The sequence below is a fragment of the Xyrauchen texanus genome, chromosome 8, assembly GCF_025860055.1.
Source record: "Xyrauchen texanus isolate HMW12.3.18 chromosome 8, RBS_HiC_50CHRs, whole genome shotgun sequence".
NCBI classification, from domain to species: Eukaryota; Metazoa; Chordata; class Actinopteri; order Cypriniformes; family Catostomidae; genus Xyrauchen; species Xyrauchen texanus.
Genome location: NC_068283.1, coordinates 39,551,869 through 39,573,399, shown reverse-complemented (window position 1 = coordinate 39,573,399; position 21,531 = coordinate 39,551,869). Strand labels below are relative to the sequence as shown.

General features: G+C 40.9%; 1 protein-coding gene and 1 pseudogene across 1 annotated transcript; both read left to right on the top strand.

Moving 5' to 3' along the window:
* The first annotated feature begins 4,593 nt into the window (after positions 1 to 4,593).
* LOC127648166 (zona pellucida sperm-binding protein 4-like) lies at positions 4,594 to 7,724 on the top strand (annotated as a pseudogene).
* Positions 7,725 to 15,891: 8,167 nt separating this feature from the next.
* LOC127648165 (zona pellucida sperm-binding protein 4-like) lies at positions 15,892 to 18,490 on the top strand. The gene is made up of 10 exons (XM_052132752.1): positions 15,892 to 15,903; positions 16,120 to 16,137; positions 16,244 to 16,886; positions 16,966 to 17,153; positions 17,218 to 17,315; positions 17,386 to 17,543; positions 17,612 to 17,804; positions 18,032 to 18,179; positions 18,263 to 18,338; positions 18,414 to 18,490. The coding sequence occupies exons 1-10, from the start codon at positions 15,892 to 15,894 to the stop codon at positions 18,488 to 18,490; spliced, it is 1,611 nt and encodes a 536-aa protein (XP_051988712.1).
* The last annotated feature ends 3,041 nt before the right edge of the window (positions 18,491 to 21,531 follow it).

Sequence of the window (21,531 nt, the reverse complement as noted above, 5' to 3'; positions counted from 1 at the left end):
AGCATCTGGAAGCCAGCTCCTTTGCGGGGGATTATGTCAAGATCCCCTGTTGTCTGCCCTGTGTCTCACTTGTCAATTGTCATGCACTACACTTCCCATGATTTCCGGCCCTCATCACTGCCAGCCCTGTGTCATTGTGCTCACATGATTGTCGTTTGTCATCATGTCTCCTGTGTATTTAAACCCTGCTGTTTCTCCATTCCCCTGTCGATTGTTGATGTGTCTGGATGTAGTTGTCTTGCCTGCCTTGCCTGTCTTGCCATGTTTAACCAGTTCGTGTACCCCCATGTTTTCATGTTTTAGTTTCAATTTTTCCCACCGTGGATGTTTCATTTGTTCCTGTTTGTCTTGTTTTTCATTCTTGTTCAATAAAGCCTGCACGTAGATCCTCACTCCATGTCTGCCTCCTCTGCCAAACGTCACAATATGTTCAATTGTTAAACAAATAAAAATGCCACTGTGTATTTATTAGAATAACAGATCAAGCAAATTTATAGTAAAATGACAGAAGCAAAAGCCAGTTCAAACAGAAAGCCAGGGGATAACATAAAAAAAAAAAGTTCATTATACTAATTTAAAGCCGTTATAAACCATTGATTTTTTGTTTATAGAACCAGAGTAGTTTTAGAGGTGCAGCTGGTTTAATTTAAAACAAACCTGTAACTTTATGATAAGTGGTCCGGTTCTGGTCCGCTAGGCAGCAAAGTGCCCATCAGTTGAACACTACGGCAACAACCCTTTTGAAGTACCCTGTGAAGCAGCTATTTATGAGCGCTTTGTTTTGGAATGAAACTTCAACATAGCGGCCACGATCATTGCCCCTTCAAAGTGTCCTTTGGAGGCAGATTTATCACGTTTGTAATGCAGGGCTCATTTCACAACACTTAAGTGTCACCTCAGTCAGCACTTAAGAATCAGTCTTGCTGAAAGTTTACTCTTACACCTACTTTTTTCTAAGAATATTTTGGCACTTAAGTCAATTCTATTCTTAGGAGCAAGTTTTATGCCTATGGCCCCTGAACTACAGCTACAATCCTTAAATTATATAATAACACTTATTTTCACTCAAATACAAACTAAGAAAATAATACTCACAGAGCACAAGAAGAAGTGGACTGAGCTCCATACTGATGTAATGATGACTGAATGTTTGACAGTCTGTGTTAAAACCTCAGAACTTCCTGTACACAATATGAAGGCTAAAGTCAGGGGTTGTATGTTTAAAGCCAAGAGACGACACAACCTACATTAAAGAAAGAATGTGTTGGACTTATGAAATTATGAAATCGTAGTTAAGCAAAATTAAATCCATCAATATATATATTGAAATTGTCCTATGTGCATTTCTTTATATTTCTTTTATTTATATTTATATTGCAAAATTTTCAGTAGCCTTCAATTTGGACATTGTTTGAGGACAACATTCGACAAGATGTGGAATAAAGTTTTAAAATACAGGACATTAAATTTGGCAAAATAAAATAACCTATTATAAAAACATTGTTTTATAATGTGTTTTAAATCATGAGTGATTTAATGATGCCATACCAGCTGGGGCACACTGTATTGTCTTTGCAGACTCGCAATTGGCTGATTCAGTGGCCATTTTGGGTCGACATCATTGTAGTCCTTATTTTACCACAACACTTAAGAATCAGTCTTAGACTTTGCTGAAAGTTGCTTTTAGCATCTTTATAAAAAGCTTCCACTCTTACACAAGTCCTGCTCTTTGCTAAGAACTTTCTGACACTTAAGTTAAAGCTTAAGACTATTCATAGGACAAGTTTTATGCATACAGACCCAGATCTTTAGGTGATTCATGACAAATATATCCAAAATTACCAGTGTGTTCCCAAAAACCTTTTGATAATGCTGACAATTATGCTACTGTAACATTTTCTGTACTGGAAGAGGTGCTCCACAGGTCGGGCTCCTATGTGGACTTCCCCCTGTGTGTATTTTCCACAGTACGGTCCCCTTGCGAGCGGACCCGTATCTCCCTTGGGCAGTTCCCACTGGCCCCTGGTCACTGTGTCTGTAGCAACACCTCCCTCCCAATGAGGTAGGATCTACCACCGTGCCATTCTCCACATATGACCTAAAAGCCCATATGATGTATTTCACCACTCTTTACCTCCCCCAGTCTGGGCAGGTGTGATCTCTGCAGGGTCTATCCCCCCTGAGGGAATAGGAAAACTGGGAAAGATCGCCTTCCCCGATGCGTATGATAGCATTAAGATGGCCCCAGCCGCTTTAACTCTCTGTGAGAAACATAGAGAGAGAAAAGGCGCAGCTGGCGCAGCCTGCTCCCATGCTTGGCACGTCGCCTTGTTCCCCCCTGTCGGGGGTAAAGAACCAGAAGGCTTTGACGATTTTATGGGGCGTTGGGGAAGGGTACGTGCAGCCTGACACAGCCAGTTGCTTTGGCACGTAAAATACCTGCCCGCTCCTGTGTCAGCAGTACACGTACAAGGCTCAGCGCATGGCGTGATTTAAATTGGACCCCTAGTGTCGCTTCTTCGACACAAAGTCTTGTTCCCTCCATCAGGGAACGGAGGTTACATCCGTAACCTAGACGTTTGCCACTGAAAATTGTTTATTATTAATAAACTAAGACCCCTGTATCCATGTATTTGCACAAATATGTTTTCCTCCTTCTTCACTCCAATATTTATGAACATGTTTAAAGTGAAAGCATGAGGTCTGCTGACACCAAAAGGTTTGACATGGATTATAAAGACTAATTTGTTGTCATTTACTGTGAACAATATTATATTATATATTTTTAATAAAGATATAGAAACTAAAGATATAGGCTGCAGTCATTACAGACTATCGTCAATATTTAACAGAGATTGTGTATGAGGAAATAGGAAGAACACATGGCCATGCATTGCTAAGAAATTCTACAGTTGATTTTTATATGATGACCTCAACTGCCGTGTGAAGTGAATCTCACACCAGTGATGTCAGTTCTTGTTTTTCATGTCATCAGTGTTTTGTGCAGAATGAGAATAGGAGGATCTAAACTTGTGGTTTGTGTTGGAGCCATTTTACTGTTTGAAATTTATTTGTGTAATGTTTTTTTGTTGTCCACAGGGTAGCATTGTGGGAACCAGTGGTGGGCCGTGCATTTATTTTTAGGCCTTCAGTGTGATTCATGCAATTGAGAAAACACAGTTTCACAATGATTAAGACACCCTATGCCTTTGAGCATCATACATTATGTCGCAGCTAACTAGGAATACCAATTGACATTTTAAAAACACATCCACGCACGAAAACCAGAACTTGAAACTACACTTAAAAATTGTAATTCTGACTTAAAGATGCAATCCAGTGCACTTTTCCTTGTAGGAAGTTGAATGGTACGCAGCAGTACTTTTCAAAACTTGATCCGACACTGAATGCTCCAGCAGCAGAAGAACAAATAAATAAATCTGATTGGCTGATGAATCTGACAATCTGACTTTAGATGCTCATTCATTTGAACTGTTGAGGGATCCTGTAGAAATTCTGAAGGCAGGTTGAGGTGGATGGCTTTGCTGGCCCTGAGAATTCACCACTGGTGGGAATGTAACCAAGGATAAAAGGAGCACCTGGGTAATGGAAGTCAGGTCCCTTGGCGATTAGGGAAGCACACAGTTTTTGACCATATCGTAGCATGTTGTGGAGAAAAAATGTGTGATTGTTTGATATCCATTGAGATTATGTGAACCAGGAGGAAAACACTGCGGATATTTGTGAGTTTGGACAAATGGAAACCTCTGGATATTGCTTGGACGTGACTACTGGTTAACATTTAGTCTAAATGCATGGCATTTCAGTCACTATTTCATACTCGTTCCAATGTCTGACAACAGAAACAGAACAAATATGTACACGAGAACAGCTTTATTGGGAATTCGGCTGTATTAAAATACAGTATGTGAGCACAGAAAGTAAGAGAGAAGCAAATAGATGTAAAGGGCTGGCACAAGGCAGAATGCAAATAGACATGATGACTTCATGAATATGCCAATTAATGCATGACGTCATCTAGCGACATTTAGTGGCTTTTTGAGCAGGCTTTAGCTACTTTCCATTGAAAGTATTTGGCAACACTGAGTGGCGGGCTTTCCTCATTATTGACGTCATGAAAAAAATTTTTGAACCCGCATTGACCCCATCCTACCGACTGGATTAAAAAAATATGTTATTTCATGTTTATTCAGAACTTATCTTTAAATTATCCATATATTTGTTAATGTTTCATAAATATCCCAAACATGTACTTGTTGTTGGGAGATGATATGAGTGGCTGGTTTAGGTGATCGAACTAATCATTGCATACAGAGATTTACTTTGGTAAAATGAAGATATTTTAGAATATTTATTGTAAAACGTTCCGCAACAGTTATCTAAAGAGTAATTTTGATGGTTGACAGGATGGTTTTTTCATTAATTGAGTAAGCTTTATCTTATTAAGTTTTAATCAATTGCTGTAAATGAACTGCTAACTTATGTCACATTTTCTTAAGAATATTGAGTGCTCAGAGCACTTGATAGGACTTGTTTCTCGACCAAGATTAAAAGTGGTAGATATTGTTTCACATGGTACAAGTTCCCGAGGTACGTAACACTTATACATCAAGGAAGGGTCTAATATTCCTGATGTAGTACAGTGCAATCCAATGTGACCAGGCAATTGAGGAGACATGTACAGTGAAGTTTAGCTGGTCATCAAACACCACTCCCAGGATCCTGGCTGTCCTTCTTGGCATTATAGTAAGGTTGTGTTCAACAGATGGGTTGGCTGGGATAAAAAAGGAGATAATGAAATAAAAAAAAATTAAATAGAACAAATGTAGATAAACTTAATCTGCTAATCTAGATAAATTATAAAGCCAAGCCCCAGGTGACCCAAGTTGAACAAAGCAGTGATTGTGTAAAAGTAATAAATCAATCTGCACAACATTCAAATCATTTTGATAATTAGGGTCTATATTTAGGAAATTGAATTTAATGTTAGCAAGGCAAATAACAAGCATTTACAACATTGTTCAAAAAGTTACGAAGCTACAATGACCGGTGATTTTATAAGACCACATTTCACTATTTCACAGACATCAACACTTTTGCAGCATGTGCTTAAGCATGCAAAAGGAAAATGTTAAAGGCAGTTTGGGGAACATATACAAAAAGGAAAAAACTTTGTAAGCTAAAGAGCATTGTTTTAGTTGAATTAGGCCCAGAGCTTGATTTATTTTTTTCTTATTGTGTCTTTTCATTGTGACAAATCCAAGAACTTTTCAAAAATCACCAATGAAAGAAAGTTAACTCTTGAGTGCCAATATGAATCACCTTGTAAGCTCCCTTTTGTGCAAGTCTGGAGAACCATGATTGTTAATGAATGGAGAGGGGCCGTAGTTAATAAGCTAAGATTTATCCCATATAAAAAGGGTAAATAGGATCCTCTTAAATGGTGTGATCATTTGTGGAGCAATGATAAACAATATGGGTAAATGTTACCTTCTGGCAGTATGTTTGTGGTTTTGTGTATTCTGTCATGCTGTTCCACAGTGGAGTAATCTGCCCCAGGTGCCTCAGGCTTCAGTCTTCCAACAAAATCAACAAGGGGGAATCCTAGCCAAGAATCCTCAAGCTCTTGTGTTCCAGCCAAGTGATCAGCAGTTTTTGCCACCACAGTATAGACAACAAGCTCTTGTGTTCCAGCCAAGTGATCAGCAGTTTTTGCCACCACAGTATAGACAACAAGGATCTACTCCAGCCCAGAAACAAGCTCTTGTGTTCCAGCCAAGTGATCAGCAGTTTTTGCCACCACAGTCTGTCCAACAGCAAAAACGACAACAAGGATCGACTCCAGCCAAGAATCAAGCTCTTGTGTTCCAGCCAAGTGATCAGCAGTTTTTACCTCAACAGGCTTTGCAACAGCAAACTCCCCAGTTTTCTCAGGGATTTCCACCCAAGCAGCCAGTGGTGCAGGCAGAGCCTCTTGACAAGTGTATTGTAGCTGATTATGAGCAGATCCAATGTGGACAACCTGGTGTCAGTGCTGCAGAGTGTGAAGCAATAAACTGCTGCTTTAATGGACAGCAGTGTTACTACGGGAAAGCAGGTAAGGGTGTTGAACCAGTCAAGCTGGTCATGTTTGTGAGAACTTTCTTTGAGGTAACTTGCTCCGTACCTTGTTACAGTGACCGTCCAATGTATTCGAGATGGACAGTTTGTGGTTGTTGTGGCTAGAGATGTTACGCTGCCTCAACTAAGTCTGGATACGGTCCGTCTGTTGGGTGGACATGACCCACCTTGTGCTCCAGTTGGCTCCACACCTTCCTTTGCCATTTACCAGTTCCCTGTCACAGCTTGTGGCACAAGCATGATGGTGGGTATTGGTGACCTTGTCCTTTAATTAGAAAGGAGTGGCTTTTTAGCATGTTTTATTGCAGGAGGACAATGGATTTGTGGTGTATGAGAACAGAATGACTTCATCCTATGAAGTGGGGATTGGACCACTTGGCTCCATCACAAGGGACAGTCATTTTGAGTAAGTGATCTACGCTTTAGCTTGATTCAAACCTTTGATGCCTGCTACAAGCTGACTGTTTGTTGTCTAGGCTTCTCTTCCAGTGTAGGTATTCTGGCACTGCTGTTCAGGCTCTTGTTGTGGAGGTCAATACTGTTCCACCACCTCCACCTGTAGCTGCTCCTGGACCCCTCAGAGTGGAGCTTAGACTGGGGAATGGACAATGTGTCACTAAAGGATGTGCTCAAGGTAATGTATTGGTCTTCTAGATGGCTTTCTCAAAGTGCCAGTGGGGTTAATTAAATGTCCTTCTGCAGAGGATGCAGCATACACTTCCTACTACAGTGACTCCGATTACCCAGTCACAAAAGTCCTCGCGAGAACCGGTGTATGTTGAGGTGCACATTTTGGAGAGGACCGACCCCAATATTGTCCTGACCCTGGGACGTTGCTGGGCAACCTCAACCCCTGATCCCCTCAGCCTACCTCAGTGGGACCTTTTAGTTAATGGGTGAGTATCTCCGCTTTACATTTTAGACATTAATTTAGCAGATGTCTTTTATCTGAAACTATTTCCAAATGAGGGAAAATAATGACAAGAGATTTGGCATATGGAGGCAATAACATGAGGTGCTGCAATAAGTTTCAGATGTAGGGAGGATGCAGTTGTGGGGGGGGTTCTTCCCCAGTATTTTAGTCTGTCTATTTTGAGCCAGCCCTGACTGTCCATGCCTTCTAGATGCCCTTACCAAGATGACCGTTACCTTACCACTCTGGTTCTTGTGGATGGTTCCTCTGGTCTCCGGTTCCCAACCCACTACAAGCGCTTCATTGTGAAGATGTTCACATTTGTGGATCCAGCATCACTAGCACCTCCGCAGGAAACCGTACGATCACTAAACTTTCTAACATGTCATAACCATTAATGTTGCATGGTGTAATGAATGCTATGGCTAATCCTCTTGCTCAGGTGTTCATCCACTGTAGTACAGCGGTATGCAATCCCTCTTTCACTGGCTCCTGTGAGCAAAGCTGCAACAGGCGACGTGAGTACTTCACAATTTTATGGCTTTAGAATTCTGAACCCTAACCCAGCCCCTCACTTCCACTTTATCTTTCAGGAAGGGATGTTCATCTCAAGACCACTTCTAGTGGGGAAACCGTTTCTAGTGGAGAAGTTATTCTGGTTTCTTTTTAAAATAAAACCTGAAACAATGATGCATGTTAGTCTGTTGTGAATCAATGTACAACTGAAATGAGAAGTCCTTTTGGCAGTTACTCCACTACTGGTTTTAAAACATGATGCTCTGTCACTGATCACCAACCTATGTCTTGTAGGTGTTGCTAGACCCTAAATTGTCTCTTGGCTTAAAATAAAACTTGACTTGTCATGCAACTCTTTGATTTTGTACCCCTTAAACACTGAATTCTCATAGCTGCTGCACTGTAGTTTCAAGCCCAGGACTAATGTGTTGTCAGAAGTTGTGTTTTTCTTATCCAAAAATATCATCTTGACACTTCAGCATTACTAAAAAGCATATAATTATAGGTTGTCTCCCCCATGAAGCACAAACATTAAAAACTAACAATTGCCATTTGGGTACATGTCCTTCCCTTTACCCTGTTTCACTATGCATAATTAAAAAAAAATTGTATTGAGCTGTCTGGTTCAATTTGGCAACAAGTTGCTGGTTTTATGACATGCATTGTGTCATGTTCATGATCCTTGCATGTGGAATAAGAAATCCATATACCTTTTGCTTGTCAAACAACACCATATCAAACTATGTTTGAACTGCAAAGCTCCTCGGAATCAAATCTAACTCATCAAGATATTATGCCACCCACATTAAAGCTTAATATGGTAAAAATGTTGCTAAATCAAATGTAATTATAATGATTTGGACATGTGTAGGCAGGTTGTTTGGGTGTGTTGGCTATATAGAAAGTCATTTTTGATCAAATCTAGACATGCCCCATTTCCAGCAGCCATCACTCCAACACCTTATCCATGAGTAATCATGGGAAGTTGATAAATTGTAACTAGAAAATCACTTGCCATTTTATCAAACACCGCTGAAAGCCATTTGATTTGTTAGAAGCTTAACATCATTATTGTGTTTGTTTTGAGTTGCCACAGTATGCAATACAGTGGCATGTCTTGAGGTCAATATTGGGTCAAAAATGGCAACCAATAAACCACTTGCTCTAGAAACAATCATCGTTTTGAGGAATTAAGGATATACAATGCTTGAAATTGCCAAAAGGTATACATTACAGTCTTCAAAGACAACTGGCTCTAACAAGGACAGAAAGAGATGTGGAATGTCCTATGTACAACTAAACAAGAGGATAAGTACAGAGTCTCTAGTTGAGAAATAGATGCCTCACATGTCCTCCGCTGACAGCTTCAATAAATTCTACCCACTAAACAGCAGTTTCATGTACATTATTTAAGACACAGGGGTGCAGGTCTTCTGGGAAGAATTGCAAAGAAAAAGCCACTTGAATCAAAAAATAAAAGGTTAGAGTGGGCCAAGAAACTGACATTGGACAACAGATAATTGGAAGAGTGTTATGGATCTTAACCCCATTGAACTTGTGTGGGATCAGCTAGACCGTAAGGTGATTGAGAAGTGCTAAAGAAAGTGTGGGGTAAAATGTCACCTGAGTATCTGGACAAACTGACAGCTAGAATGCAAAGGATCTGCCAAGCTGTCATTGCTGCATGTGGAGGATTTTTTTTTTATGAGAACTCTGAAGTAGTTTGAAGATTTTTAAGCCCAAATAACTACTTTCTTAGTATATGTATCATTTATTGTTGAAAAGAGTTGTTCAACTCACAGTCTACAGCTGCTGGGAACCATTTCAGGCACCTTTTTACAATGGACAACAAATGACAGCAGCAAACAAACATATTTCTCAGTGTTAGTGGTTTTCACATTATGTGTCTGTCTCTTCAGGAGACAGAACCCCTGAAAGCTGCTGGACTGGATGCTGTCTCCCCATCCGGCTTGAAGCACTGCGCTGATCAGCTGTCTCCAGTGTTCACAGACATTTTCAACACCTCACTGGAGACATGTCACGTGCCAGCCTGCTTCAAGTCCTCAACTCTCATCCCTGTTCCCAAGAAGTCAAGGACCTCAGGACTTAACGACTTCAGACCCGTCGCCCTGACTTCTGTGGTTATGAAGTCCTTTGAGCGTCTTGTGCTTTCACACCTCAAAGACATCACCGACCCCCTCCTGGACCCCCTGCAGTTTGCATACAGAGCCAACAGGTCTGTAGACAAATGCAGTCAACTTAGCCCTCCACTACATCCTCCAGCACCTGGACTCCGCAGGAACCTACTCCAGGATCCTGTTTGTGGATTTTAGCTCTGCATTTAACACCATCATCCCAGCTCTGCTCCAGGAGAAGCTGTCCCAGCTAAGTGTGCCTGACTGCACCTGCAGGTGGATCACTGACGTCCTGTCTGACAGGAAGCAGCATGTGAAGCTGGGGAAACACGTCTCCAACTCACAGACCATTAGCACTGGTTCCCCCAGGGCTGCATTCTTTCTCCTCTGCTCTTCTCCTTGTACACTAACAGCTGCACCTCCAGTCAAAAGTCCGTCAAGCTTCTGAAGTTCGTGGAAGACACCTCCCTCATCGGACTCATCTCTGATGGTGACGAGTCCGCCTAAAGGTGGGAGGTTGACCACCTGGTGCAATCAAAAGAACCTTGAGCTCCACGCTCTAAAGACAGCGGAGATGGTTGTGGACTTCAGGAAGAACTCAGCCTCACATCCACCTGCCCCCATCACCCTCTGTGACTCCACATCCTGGGAACTATCATCTCCCAGGAACTCAAGTTGGAGCTGAACATCAGCTCCCTCATCAAGAAAGCACAACAGAGAATGTACTTCCTGCGTCAGCTGAAGAAATTCAACCTGCCAACGACAATGATGGTGCACTTCTACACAGTCATCATCGAGTCCATCCTCACATCCTCCATCACTATCTGGTACGCTGCTACTACTGCCAAGGACAAGGGCAGACTGCAGCGTGTCATCCGGTCTGCAGAGAAGGTGATTGGCTGCAATCTGCCGCCGCTCCAGGACCTGTACGCCTCTAGGACCCTGAAGCGTGCTGGAAAGATTGTGGCTGATCTCTCCCACCCCAGCCACAATCTCTTTGAGACACTCCCCTCTGGCAGAAGCCTGAGGTCCATCAGGACAAAAACCTCACGCCACAAGAACAGTTTCTTCCCATCCGCCACTTGCCTTATCAACAAGGACCGGTACCCACCCTGACACTCTCCACACTCCACCTCTGGCTCTACATGCCACTTTACTTACTCTGCTGCTCTTTTATTTTGTATTCTTACTTTTAATATATACATATTTATATATGTGTGGACATATTTATATTTAAATTGCTTATATTTTAATACTTGTTTTTAATATTTAGATAATGTGTGACACGTGCCTACAACACCAAAACAAATTCCTTGTATGCGTAAAAAACATACTTGGCAATAAAACTTTTTCTGATTGTGATTATAAAAATACTTATAATGTATTTCTTCAATGGCATATATAAAGATATTAATATCTACAATTACACAGCCGTTTGTGCCCAATTTTAATCTATTTTATGATCTGAGAAAGACATGCAATGGTGAGGAAAGCCAAATGTCAAGAAAAGAAATGTAATCTTTGAAATCAATGTTTTTTGTGTTTTTTTTTAAAAGGCTTCATTAGGAATTTTAGGTTTAGTTCATGGTTAAGTTTATGATAATGACATGCAAAGGCAAAAAGCAGGTTTAACAATTTATTTGAGCTTTTCATACAACACTGGATCATTGTGGGTGACAACTGTACCAGTGCAAACCAGTTCATTTGCCCACTTTTGACTATTGTGTGAGTCGCTCAAGGCAATAATGACAGGTACAATTAAACATTTTTACATTAATTTTTTCCAATGCTTCCAAGTCTCCACTGTATGATATATATATATAATATATTAGTACTGATTCTTTGCTGTCAGAGTTTGACTGACAAGTAGGTTGGTAAAGACAAATTTGACATATAATTTATGTATTAGCGCTTGGTTTGAGGTGGCATATCAAATCTAAATTTATGCCCCTCAAAGGCAAAATACAGTAACTACGCCAACCCTGAAACTGAGAAAAATGGCTTAAAGGATTTTGGATTTTCCAGCTAAAGTTTCATTAGCAATTTTCTCACTTCGTTTTCTCTGAATCATAGGATAATGGAGCCAAACCCATCTGACACAGGACAGATCTTACTTAACTGCTTTTTTTAAAAGTTAGTCAAGCAATGGTCATTGAACGAATCAGTGAATATATTTGGTGAACAGAATCAAAAGAGTGGAGTCACGAGATAATGCAGAGATAGAAAAAAACCATCTGGAGTTAATTAACTTCACTACATTTATTTTACAACACTACACAGCCCTTGTACGACTCTCAATGAGAAATTACGAACTTCCGGTCTATTGTGCCGTTTGTCAAATGAAGTGAAAAGAAGGATGAAATCTATCTGCTAAAATGTTACTTTTCAAGACTAAATCAAATTGTATGTAGTAGGGACCTTGGTAGATTGAGCGAGTAAAGACACTGACTACCACCCCTGGAAGCTTGCGAGTTCGCATCCCAGTGTGTGCTGAGTATCTCATTACATTTACATTTACATTTATTCATTTGGCAGACGCTTTTATCCAAAGCGTCTTACAAAAGAGGAAGAACATCAGCGAATCATCTTAGGGAGACAGCGGTACAAAAAGTGCCATATTACAAAGTTTCACTATCATCAGAATAGTATACAAAACAGATTTAAGTGCAACAAGAAATTTAAATGTTTTTTTTTTTTTTTTTTTTTAGTGACCGGTTAAGTGCTTTTGCAAAAGATGTGTTTTTAGCCGTTTTTTGAAGATAGAGAGTGAGTTAGCTTCCCGGATTGAGTTGGGAAGGTCATTCCACCACCGTGGTATGATGAAACTGAAAGTCCGGGAAAGTGTTTTGGTGCCTCTTTGTTTTGGTACGACAAGGCGACGTTCCTTAGCCGACCGCAGGCTTCTGGTGGGAACGTAGCTCTGCATAAATGTTTTTAGGTATGCTGGAGCAGACCCAGTGACTGTTTTATATGCCAGCATCAGGGCCTTGAATTTAATATGTGCATGAACCGGCAGCCAGTGGGGAGAGACAAAGAGTGGTGTAACATGTGCTCTCTTAGGTTCATTAAAGACCAGACGTGCTGCTGCATTCTGGATCATTTGCAGGGGTCTAATAGCACATGCAGGAAGGCCTGCAATGAGAGCGTTACAGTAGTCCAGTCAAGTTATGACAAGGGACTGAACGAGCAGTTGTGTGGCATGTACAGAGAGGAAGGGTCTTATCTTCCTGATATTGTAGTGTGTAAATCTACATGATCTTGCAGTTTTTGAAATGTGGTCTGTGAAATTTAGCTCTTCATCAATGGTTACCCCTAGATTTCTGACCGTTTTGGAAGGCGAAACTGTAGTTGGACCCAGCTGCACGGTGATGTTGTGTTCAACAGCCGGGTTGGCTGGAAAGACAAGGAGTTCGGTCTTGGCAGGGTTGAGTTGAAGGTGGTGTTCCTTCATCCAGGCTGAGATGTCTGCCAGACAGGCAGCGATTCGAGCGGTCACTGTGGTGTTGTTGGGCTGGAAAGACAAGTAGAGTTGCATGTCATCAGCGTAGCAGTGGTAAGAGAAACCATGTGACTGAATGATGGGTCCCAGTGATGTTGTGTATATGGAGAAGAGAAGTGGCCCAAGCACTGATCCCTGAGGTACCCCAGTAAGTAACTGGTGTGGCTTGGATACTTCCCTCTCCATGCTACCTCAAAGGACCTTTCTGAGAGATAAGAGTTGAACCAGTCAAGCACAGTTCCAGTGATACCCAGTTTAGAGAGGGTGGAGAGTAGGATCTGATGGTTGACTGTGTCAAAGGCAGCAGAAAGGTCCAGCAGAATCAGAACGGATGATCTGGATTCAGCTTTCGCCTGTCTCAGCGACTCGATGACAGACAGCAGGGCAGTCTCAGTGGAGTGTCCACTTTTGAAGCCCGACTGATTGTCATCCAGCAGCTTGTTCTGTAAGAGATAGGCGGAGATCTGATTGAAAACTGCCCTTACAAGTGTTTTTGCCATGAATGGGATGAGAGAGACTGGTCTGTAGTGTTCTATCTGTGTGAGGTTAAGTGCAGGTTTTTTCAGCAGTGGGGTTACTCGAGCCTGCTTAAATGTAGTGGGAAAAGTGCCTGCAAGAAGGGATGTGTTAATAATGTGTGTAAGTGCCGGTAGGATGGACGGAGAGATGGCCTGGAGAAGGTGTGATGGAATGGGGTCAAGGGAACAGGTTGTGGGGTGGTTGGAGAGGAGGAGTTTAGAGACCTCAGTGTCAGTTAAAGGAGAGAACATAGGGAAAGAAGGGTTGCATACAGGAGCCAGGTGTTTGACAGGGTGTGGTGCTGTGAATGTATTGCTGATGGCTGTAACCTTATCAGTAAAAAATGTGGCGAATATATCTGCTGTCAGTGATGTGTCAGGTGGTGGAGGGGAGGGCAGACAAGTGTGTTAAATGTTCTAAACAAGCTACGAGTGTCTGTGATGCTGTTGATCTTGGTCTGGTAATATGAAGTTTTTGCAGTTTTAACGTTATTTGAAAAAGTTGCAAGCAGAAGCTGATATTAGATATCTAGATCAGCTGGATCTTTAGATTTCCGCCATCTCCTCTCAGCTGCCCTGAGATCAGTCCGATGTTCACGAAGGACGTCAGACAGCCAGGGGCTGGGTGGTGTAGTCCGTGCTGGTCTAAAGGAGAGAGGACAGATGTTGTCTAGACAGGTTGTTAAAGTAGAGCTAAGTGTGTCTGTTGCAGTGTTTACATCAATCTCCAGCAAGATCTCGAAAAGCAACCAAACTGGCCTGGATGCTAGGGAGGGCAGAGTCACATGGGGTAACCTCTTCGTGGTCACTATAATGGGGTTAGCTCTCAGTGGGGCAGGTGGCAAGTTGTGCATGGATGGCGTGAAGCTTCCAGATGCGCTATGTCTCAGCGGTAACGCGCTCAACGAGCCATGTGATAAGATGCGCAGGTTGATGGTCTCAGATGAGGAGGCAACTGAGATTCGGACTGAGGCGAGTCACTGCAACACCACAATGACTTAAGAGTGCATTGGGAATTGGGCATTCCAAATTGGGGAGAAAAGGAGAAAAAAAAATTGTACAAAGAAAAAACTACTATTTTTTGGGGAATTATTATTACGCAAAAGTACTAGTATTCAGTTTAAATTGCACTTGATCCAAATTCCCCAAAATAATACTGAAGTATGGTAGGTAATTACAATTACTCTATTACTTTACACCCCTGTACTCCACAATATCTCTGACAACAAGGTGGAATTTGTTGGAATCTTTGTCTTGTCAGGATTGGCCACAGGGGACTTGTGTTTCTGCTACCTCCAAACAGTCCCCACTGGGTCAGTGGAAAGCTTGTGACACTAACCACTGATGAATTTGTTAAAACACTGCAAATCAAGGGGCCATACATACATTGTAATTTACCAGTGACTTATAAATGAATTTAAATTAAATTATATACTACAAATTTAGATAAAAGCCAACAAGGAAGGGTCTGATATTCCTGATGTTGTACAGCACAAACCTAAGTGACCAGGCAATTGAGGAGACATGTACAGTGAAGTTTAGCTGGTCATCAAACACCACTCCCAGGATCCTGGCTGTCCTTGTTGGCATTAGTATTGTTGTACCAAGATGAATAGTAAGGTTGTGTTCAACAGATGGGTTGGCTGGGATAAAAAAGGAGATCATAAAATAAAAAACATTTACTAGAACAAATGTAGATAAACTTAAATTGCTAATGTAGATAAGCCCCAGGTGACCCAAGTTGAACAAAGCAGTGATTGTGTAAAAGTAATAAATCAATCTGCACAACATTCAAATCATTTTGATAATTAGGGTCTATATTTAGGAAATTGAATTTAATGTTAGCAAGGCAAATAACAAGCATTTACAACATTGTTCAAAAAGTTACTGAAGCTACAATGACCGGTGATTTTATAAGACCACATTTCACTATTTCACAGACATCAAAACTTTTGCAGCATGTGCTTAAGCATGCAAAAGGAAAATGTTAAAGGCAGTTTGGGGAACATATACAAAAAGGAAAAAACTTTGTAAGCTAAAGAGCATTGTTTTAGTTGAATTAGGCCCAGAGCTTGATTTATTTTTTTCTTATTGTGTCTTTTCATTGTGACAAATCCAAGAACTTTTCAAAAATCACCAATGAAAGAAAGCTAACTCTTGAGTGCCAATATGAATCACCTTGTAAGCTCCCTTTTGTGCAAGTCTGGAGAACCATGATTGTTAATGAATGGAGAGGGGCCGTACTTAATAAGCTAAGATCTATCCCATATAAAAAGGGTAAATAGGATCCTCTTAAATGGTGTGATCATTTGTGGAGCAATGATAAACAATATGGGTAAATGTTACCTTCTGGCAGTATGTTTGTGGTTTTGTGTATTCTGTCATGCTGTTCCACAGTGGAGTAATCTGCCCCAGGTGCCTCAGGCTTCAGTCTTCCAACAAAATCAACAAGGGGAATCCTAGCCAAGAATCCTCAAGCTCTTGTGTTCCAGCCAAGTGATCAGCAGTTTTGCCACCACAGTATAGACAACAAGGATCGACTCCAGCCCAGAAACAAGCTCTTGTGTTCCAGCCAAGTGATCAGCAGTTTTGCCACCACAGTCTGTCCAACAGCAAACGACAACAAGGATCGACTCCAACCCAGAAACAAGCTCTTGTGTTCCAGCCAAGTGATCAGCAGTTTTTGCCACCACAGTCTGTCCAACAGCAAAAACGACAACAAGGATCGACTCCAACCCAGAAACAAGCTCTTGTGTTCCAGCCAAGTGATCAGCAGTTTTTGCCACCACAGTATAGACAACAAGGATCGACTCCAGCCAAGAATCAAGCTCTTGTGTTCCAGCCAAGTGATCAGCAGTTTTTGCCACCACAGTCTGTCCAACAGCAAAAACGACAACAAGGATCGACTCCAGCCAAGAATCAAGCTCTTGTGTTCCAGCCAAGTGATCAGCAGTTTTTACCTCTACAGGCTTTGCAACAGCAAACTCCCCAGTTTTCTCAGGCATTTCCACCCAAGCAGCCAGTGGTGCAGGCAGAGCCTCTTGACAAGTGTATTGTAGCTGATTATGAGCAGATCCAATGTGGACAACCTGGTGTCAGTGCTGCAGAGTGTGAAGCTATAAACTGCTGCTTTAATGGACAGCAGTGTTACTATGGGAAAGCAGGTAAGGGTGTTGAACCAGTCAAGCTGGTCATGTTTGTGAGAACTTTCTTTGAGGTAACTTGCTCCGTACCTTGTTACAGTGACCGTCCAATGTATTAGAGATGGACAGTTTGTGGTTGTTGTGGCTAGAGATGTTACGCTGCCTCAACTAAGTCTGGATACGGTCCGTCTGTTGGGTGGAAATGACCCACCTTGTGCTCCAGTTGGCTCCACACCTTCCTTTGCCATTTACCAGTTCCCTGTCACAGCTTGTGGCACAAGCATGATGGTGGGTATTGGTGACCTTGTCCTTTAATTAGAAAGGAGTGGCTTTTTAGCATGTTTTATTGCAGGAGGACAATGGATTTGTGGTGTATGAGAACAGAATGACTTCATCCTATGAAGTGGGGATTGGACCACTTGGCTCCATCACAAGGGACAGTCATTTTGAGTAAGTGATCTACGCTTTAGCTTGATTCAAACCTTTGATGCCTGCTACAAGCTGACTGTTTGTTGTCTAGGCTTCTCTTCCAGTGTAGGTATTCTGGCACTGCTGTTCAGGCTCTTGTTGTGGAGGTCAATACTGTTCCACCACCTCCACCTGTAGCTGCTCCTGGACCCCTCAGAGTGGAGCTTAGACTGGGGAATGGACAATGTGTCACTAAAGGATGTGCTCAAGGTAATGTATTGGTCTTCTAGATGGCTTTCTCAAAGTGCCAGTGGGGTTAATTAAATCTCCTTCTGCAGAGGATGCAGCATACACTTCCTACTACAGTGACTCCGATTACCCAGTCACAAAAGTCCTGCGAGAACCGGTGTATGTTGAGGTGCACATTTTGGAGAGGACCGACCCCAATATTGTCCTGACCCTGGGACGTTGCTGGGCAACCTCAACCCCTGATCCCCTCAGCCTACCTCAGTGGGACCTTTTAGTTAATGGGTGAGTATCTCCGCTTTACATTTTAGACATTAATTTAGCAGATGTCTTTTATCTGAAACTATTTCCAAATGAGGGAAAATAATGACAAGAGATTTGGCATATGGAGGCAATAACATGAGGTGCTGCAATAAGTTTCAGATGTAGGGAGGATGCAGTTGTGGGGGGGTTCTTCCCCAGTATTTTAGTCTGTCTATTTTGAGCCAGCCCTGACTGTCCATGCCTTCTAGATGCCCTTACCAAGATGACCGTTACCTTACCACTCTGGTTCTTGTGGATGGTTCCTCTGGTCTCCAGTTCCCAACCCACTACAAGCGCTTCATTGTGAAGATGTTCACATTTGTGGATCCAGCATCACTAGCACCTCTGCAGGAAACCGTACGATCACTAAACTTTCTAACATGTCACAACCATTAATGTTGCATGGTGTAATGAATGCTATGGCTAATCCTCTTGCTCAGGTGTTCATCCACTGTAGTACAGCAGTATGCAATCCCTCTTTCACTGGCTCCTGTGAGCAAAGCTGCAACAGGCGACGTGAGTACTTCACAATTTTATGGCTTTAGAATTCTGAACCCTAACCCAGCCCCTCACTTCCACTTTATCTTTCAGGAAGGGATGTTCATCTCAAGACCACTTCTAGTGGGGAAACTGTTTCTAGTGGAGAAGTTATTCTGGTTTCTTTTTAAAATAAAACCTGAAACAATGATGCATGTTAGTCTGTTGTGAATCAATGTACAACTGAAATGAGAAGTCCTTTTGGCAGTTACTCCACTACTGGTTTTAAAACTTGACACTCTGTCACTGATCACCAACCTATGTCTTGTAGGTGTTGCTAGACCCTAAATTGTCTCTTGGCTTAAAATAAAACTTGACTTGTCATGCAACTCTTTGCTTTTGTACCCCTTAAACACTGAATTCTCATAGCTGCTGCACTGTAGTTTCAAGCCCAGGACTAATGTGTTGTCAGAAGTTGTTTTTCTTATCCAAAAATATATTCTTGACACTTTAGCATTACTAAAACGCATATAATTATAGGTTGTCTCCCCCATGAAGCACAATAAACATTAAAAACTAACAATTGCCATTTGGGTACATGTCCTTCCCTTTACCCTATTTCACTATGCATAATTAAAAAAAAAAAATTGTATTGAGCTGTCTGGTTCAATTTGGCAACAAGTTGCTGGTTTTATGACGTGCATTTTGTCACGTGGATTAAGAAATCCATATACCTTGTCAAACATTATATCAAACTATGTTTGAACTGCAAAGCTCATCAACCAAATTGATTTTAATTTCTTGTAATTTTGTCAAGATATAATGCCATCCACATTAAAGATGAATCTGCTAAAAATGTTGCAAAAGTAATGTAATGCTAATGATTTGAGCAAGTGTGTGTGGGCAGCTTGTTCTGTCCAGGTTGTGTTTGGGTGTGTTGTAGATTTAATAAAACCAATTTACAGAAATCCTATTGCATATTTTTGTTTTCCTTTTCCAGTGTTTCAAAACTGTGCCAGCAGTAAGAAATCAGTAGGGCAAAAATAAACCTACACTGGTGGCCAAATGTTTGAGATGTACAGATTTTGCTGTTTTGGAAAGAAAATGGTACTTTAATCAAAGTGGCATTAAACTGATCACAAAGTGTAGTCTGAACATTACTGCTGTAAAAAAACGGCACCATCACTCTTTGGGGGGGTCATTTTTGATAAAATCTTGACATGCCCCATTTCCAGCAGCCATCACTCCAACACCTTATCCTTGAGTAATCATGGTAAGTTGATAATTTGTAACTAGAAAATCACTTGCCATTATATCAAACACTGCTGAAAGCTATTTGATTTGTTAGAAACTTAACATTGTTATTGTGTTTTTTTGAGTTGCCAATGTATGCAATACAGTGGCATGTCTTAAGGTCAATATTAGGTCAAAAATGGCAACAAATAAACCGCTTACTCTAGAAACTCATCAGTCAATCATCGTTTTAGGAATGAAGGATATACAATGCTTAAAATTGCCAAAAAACTGAAGATTTCCTACATCGGTGTAACTACAGTCTTCAAAGACAAAGGACAACTGGCTCTAACAATGACCGAAAGAGATGTGGAAGGCCAGATGTACAACTAAACTAGAGGATAAGAACATCAGAGTCTCTAGTTTGAGAAATAGAGGCCTCACATGTCCTCCGCTGACAGCTTCATTGAATTCTACCTGCTCAAAACCAGTTTCATGTACAGCAGTAAAGAGAAGACTCAGGAGGTCTTATGGGAAGAATTGCAAAGAAAAAGCCACTTTTGAAACTAAAAGAAAAGGTTAGAGTGGGCAAAGAAACTGACATTGGTTAGTTTAACAGATAATTGGAAGAGTGTTATGGATCTTTACCCCATTGATCTTTTGTGGGATCAGCTAGACTGTAAGATGATTGAGAAGTGCCCAACAAGACAGACAAATCTATGGCAAGTGCTACAGGAAGTGTGGGGTGAAATGTCCCCTGAGAATCTTGACAAACTGACAGCTAGAATGCCAAAGATCTGCAAAGCTGTCATTGCTGCATGTAGAGGATTTGTTTTGATGAGAACTCTGAAGATTTTTTCAAATTGTATTAGATGTAGTTTCAATTTATGAATGTCCTGACTATACCTTGTGATCAGTTGAATGCCACTTTGGTGAATAAAAGTACCAATTTTTTTCCATAAGAGCAAAATCTGTACATTATTCCAAACTTTTGGCTGCCAGTGTATGTATCAATTTAAATAAAATAGAAAAAGCAATACTCACAGAGCCCAAGGTGAAGTGGATTGAGCTCTAGTTTTAATCAATCTGCTCTAGTTTTGTCAAACAAGCGCCATTTAAGCACAAATAGCTACTTTCTTAGTATATGTATCACTTATTGTTGAAAAGAGTTGTCCGACTCACAGTCTACAGCTGCTGGGAACCATTTCAGGCACCTTTTTACGATGGACAACAAATGACAACAGCAAACAAACATATTTCTCAGTGTTAGTGGTTGTGTTCACATTATAAAAATACTTGTAATTTTCAATTGTATACATAAAGATATTTATATATTTACATTTACACGGCTGTTCGTGCCCAATTTTAATCTATTTTATGATCTGAGAAAGACATGCAATGGTGAGGAAAGGCAAATGTCAAGAAAAAACATTTAATCTTTGAAATCAATGTTTTTTGTTTTTTTGAAAAGGCTTCATTAGGAATTTTAGGTTTAGTTCATGGTTAGGTTTATGATAATGACCTGCAAAGGCAAAAAGCATTAATAACTGCACATTTTGTCAATATGGAGTTATTACTGAAATCGGTTCTATCTGTCGTGTAAGTGACGGTATTGGCTGAACTCAGATTCAGGGGAAACCATAGGCATAGCTAGACACTATTTAGGGGCTCTTCACATGGGAGTAGCAATCATTTTAAAAGTGAGGAGGAATGTTTAGCACAAGACGATTTTTTATTTTTTTTAAATAAAGTTCAAAACTTTATGCTGCTTAAACAACCAATATTTTGTCAAATTAAATAAAGAGCACATCATTTTTTTATCACAAAGTTTAAGATTTCATATAACTACAATGTAAAGAGGTAATTTCTACATTGAGGAACTAATTATATTTAACTTTTAAAAAGCAGTTAATTAAGATCTGTCCTGTGTCAGATGGGTTTGGCTCCATTATCCTATGATTCAGAGAAAACGAAGTGAGAAAATTTGATAATGAAACTT

Coding starts and splice junctions, on each gene's coding strand:
- LOC127648165 (XM_052132752.1), top strand. Junction 16,887..16,965: donor GTGTTACTATGGGAAAGCAG/GTAAGGGTGTTG, acceptor ACCTTGTTACAG/TGACCGTCCAATGTATTAGA. Junction 17,316..17,385: donor ACAAGGGACAGTCATTTTGA/GTAAGTGATCTA, acceptor TTTGTTGTCTAG/GCTTCTCTTCCAGTGTAGGT.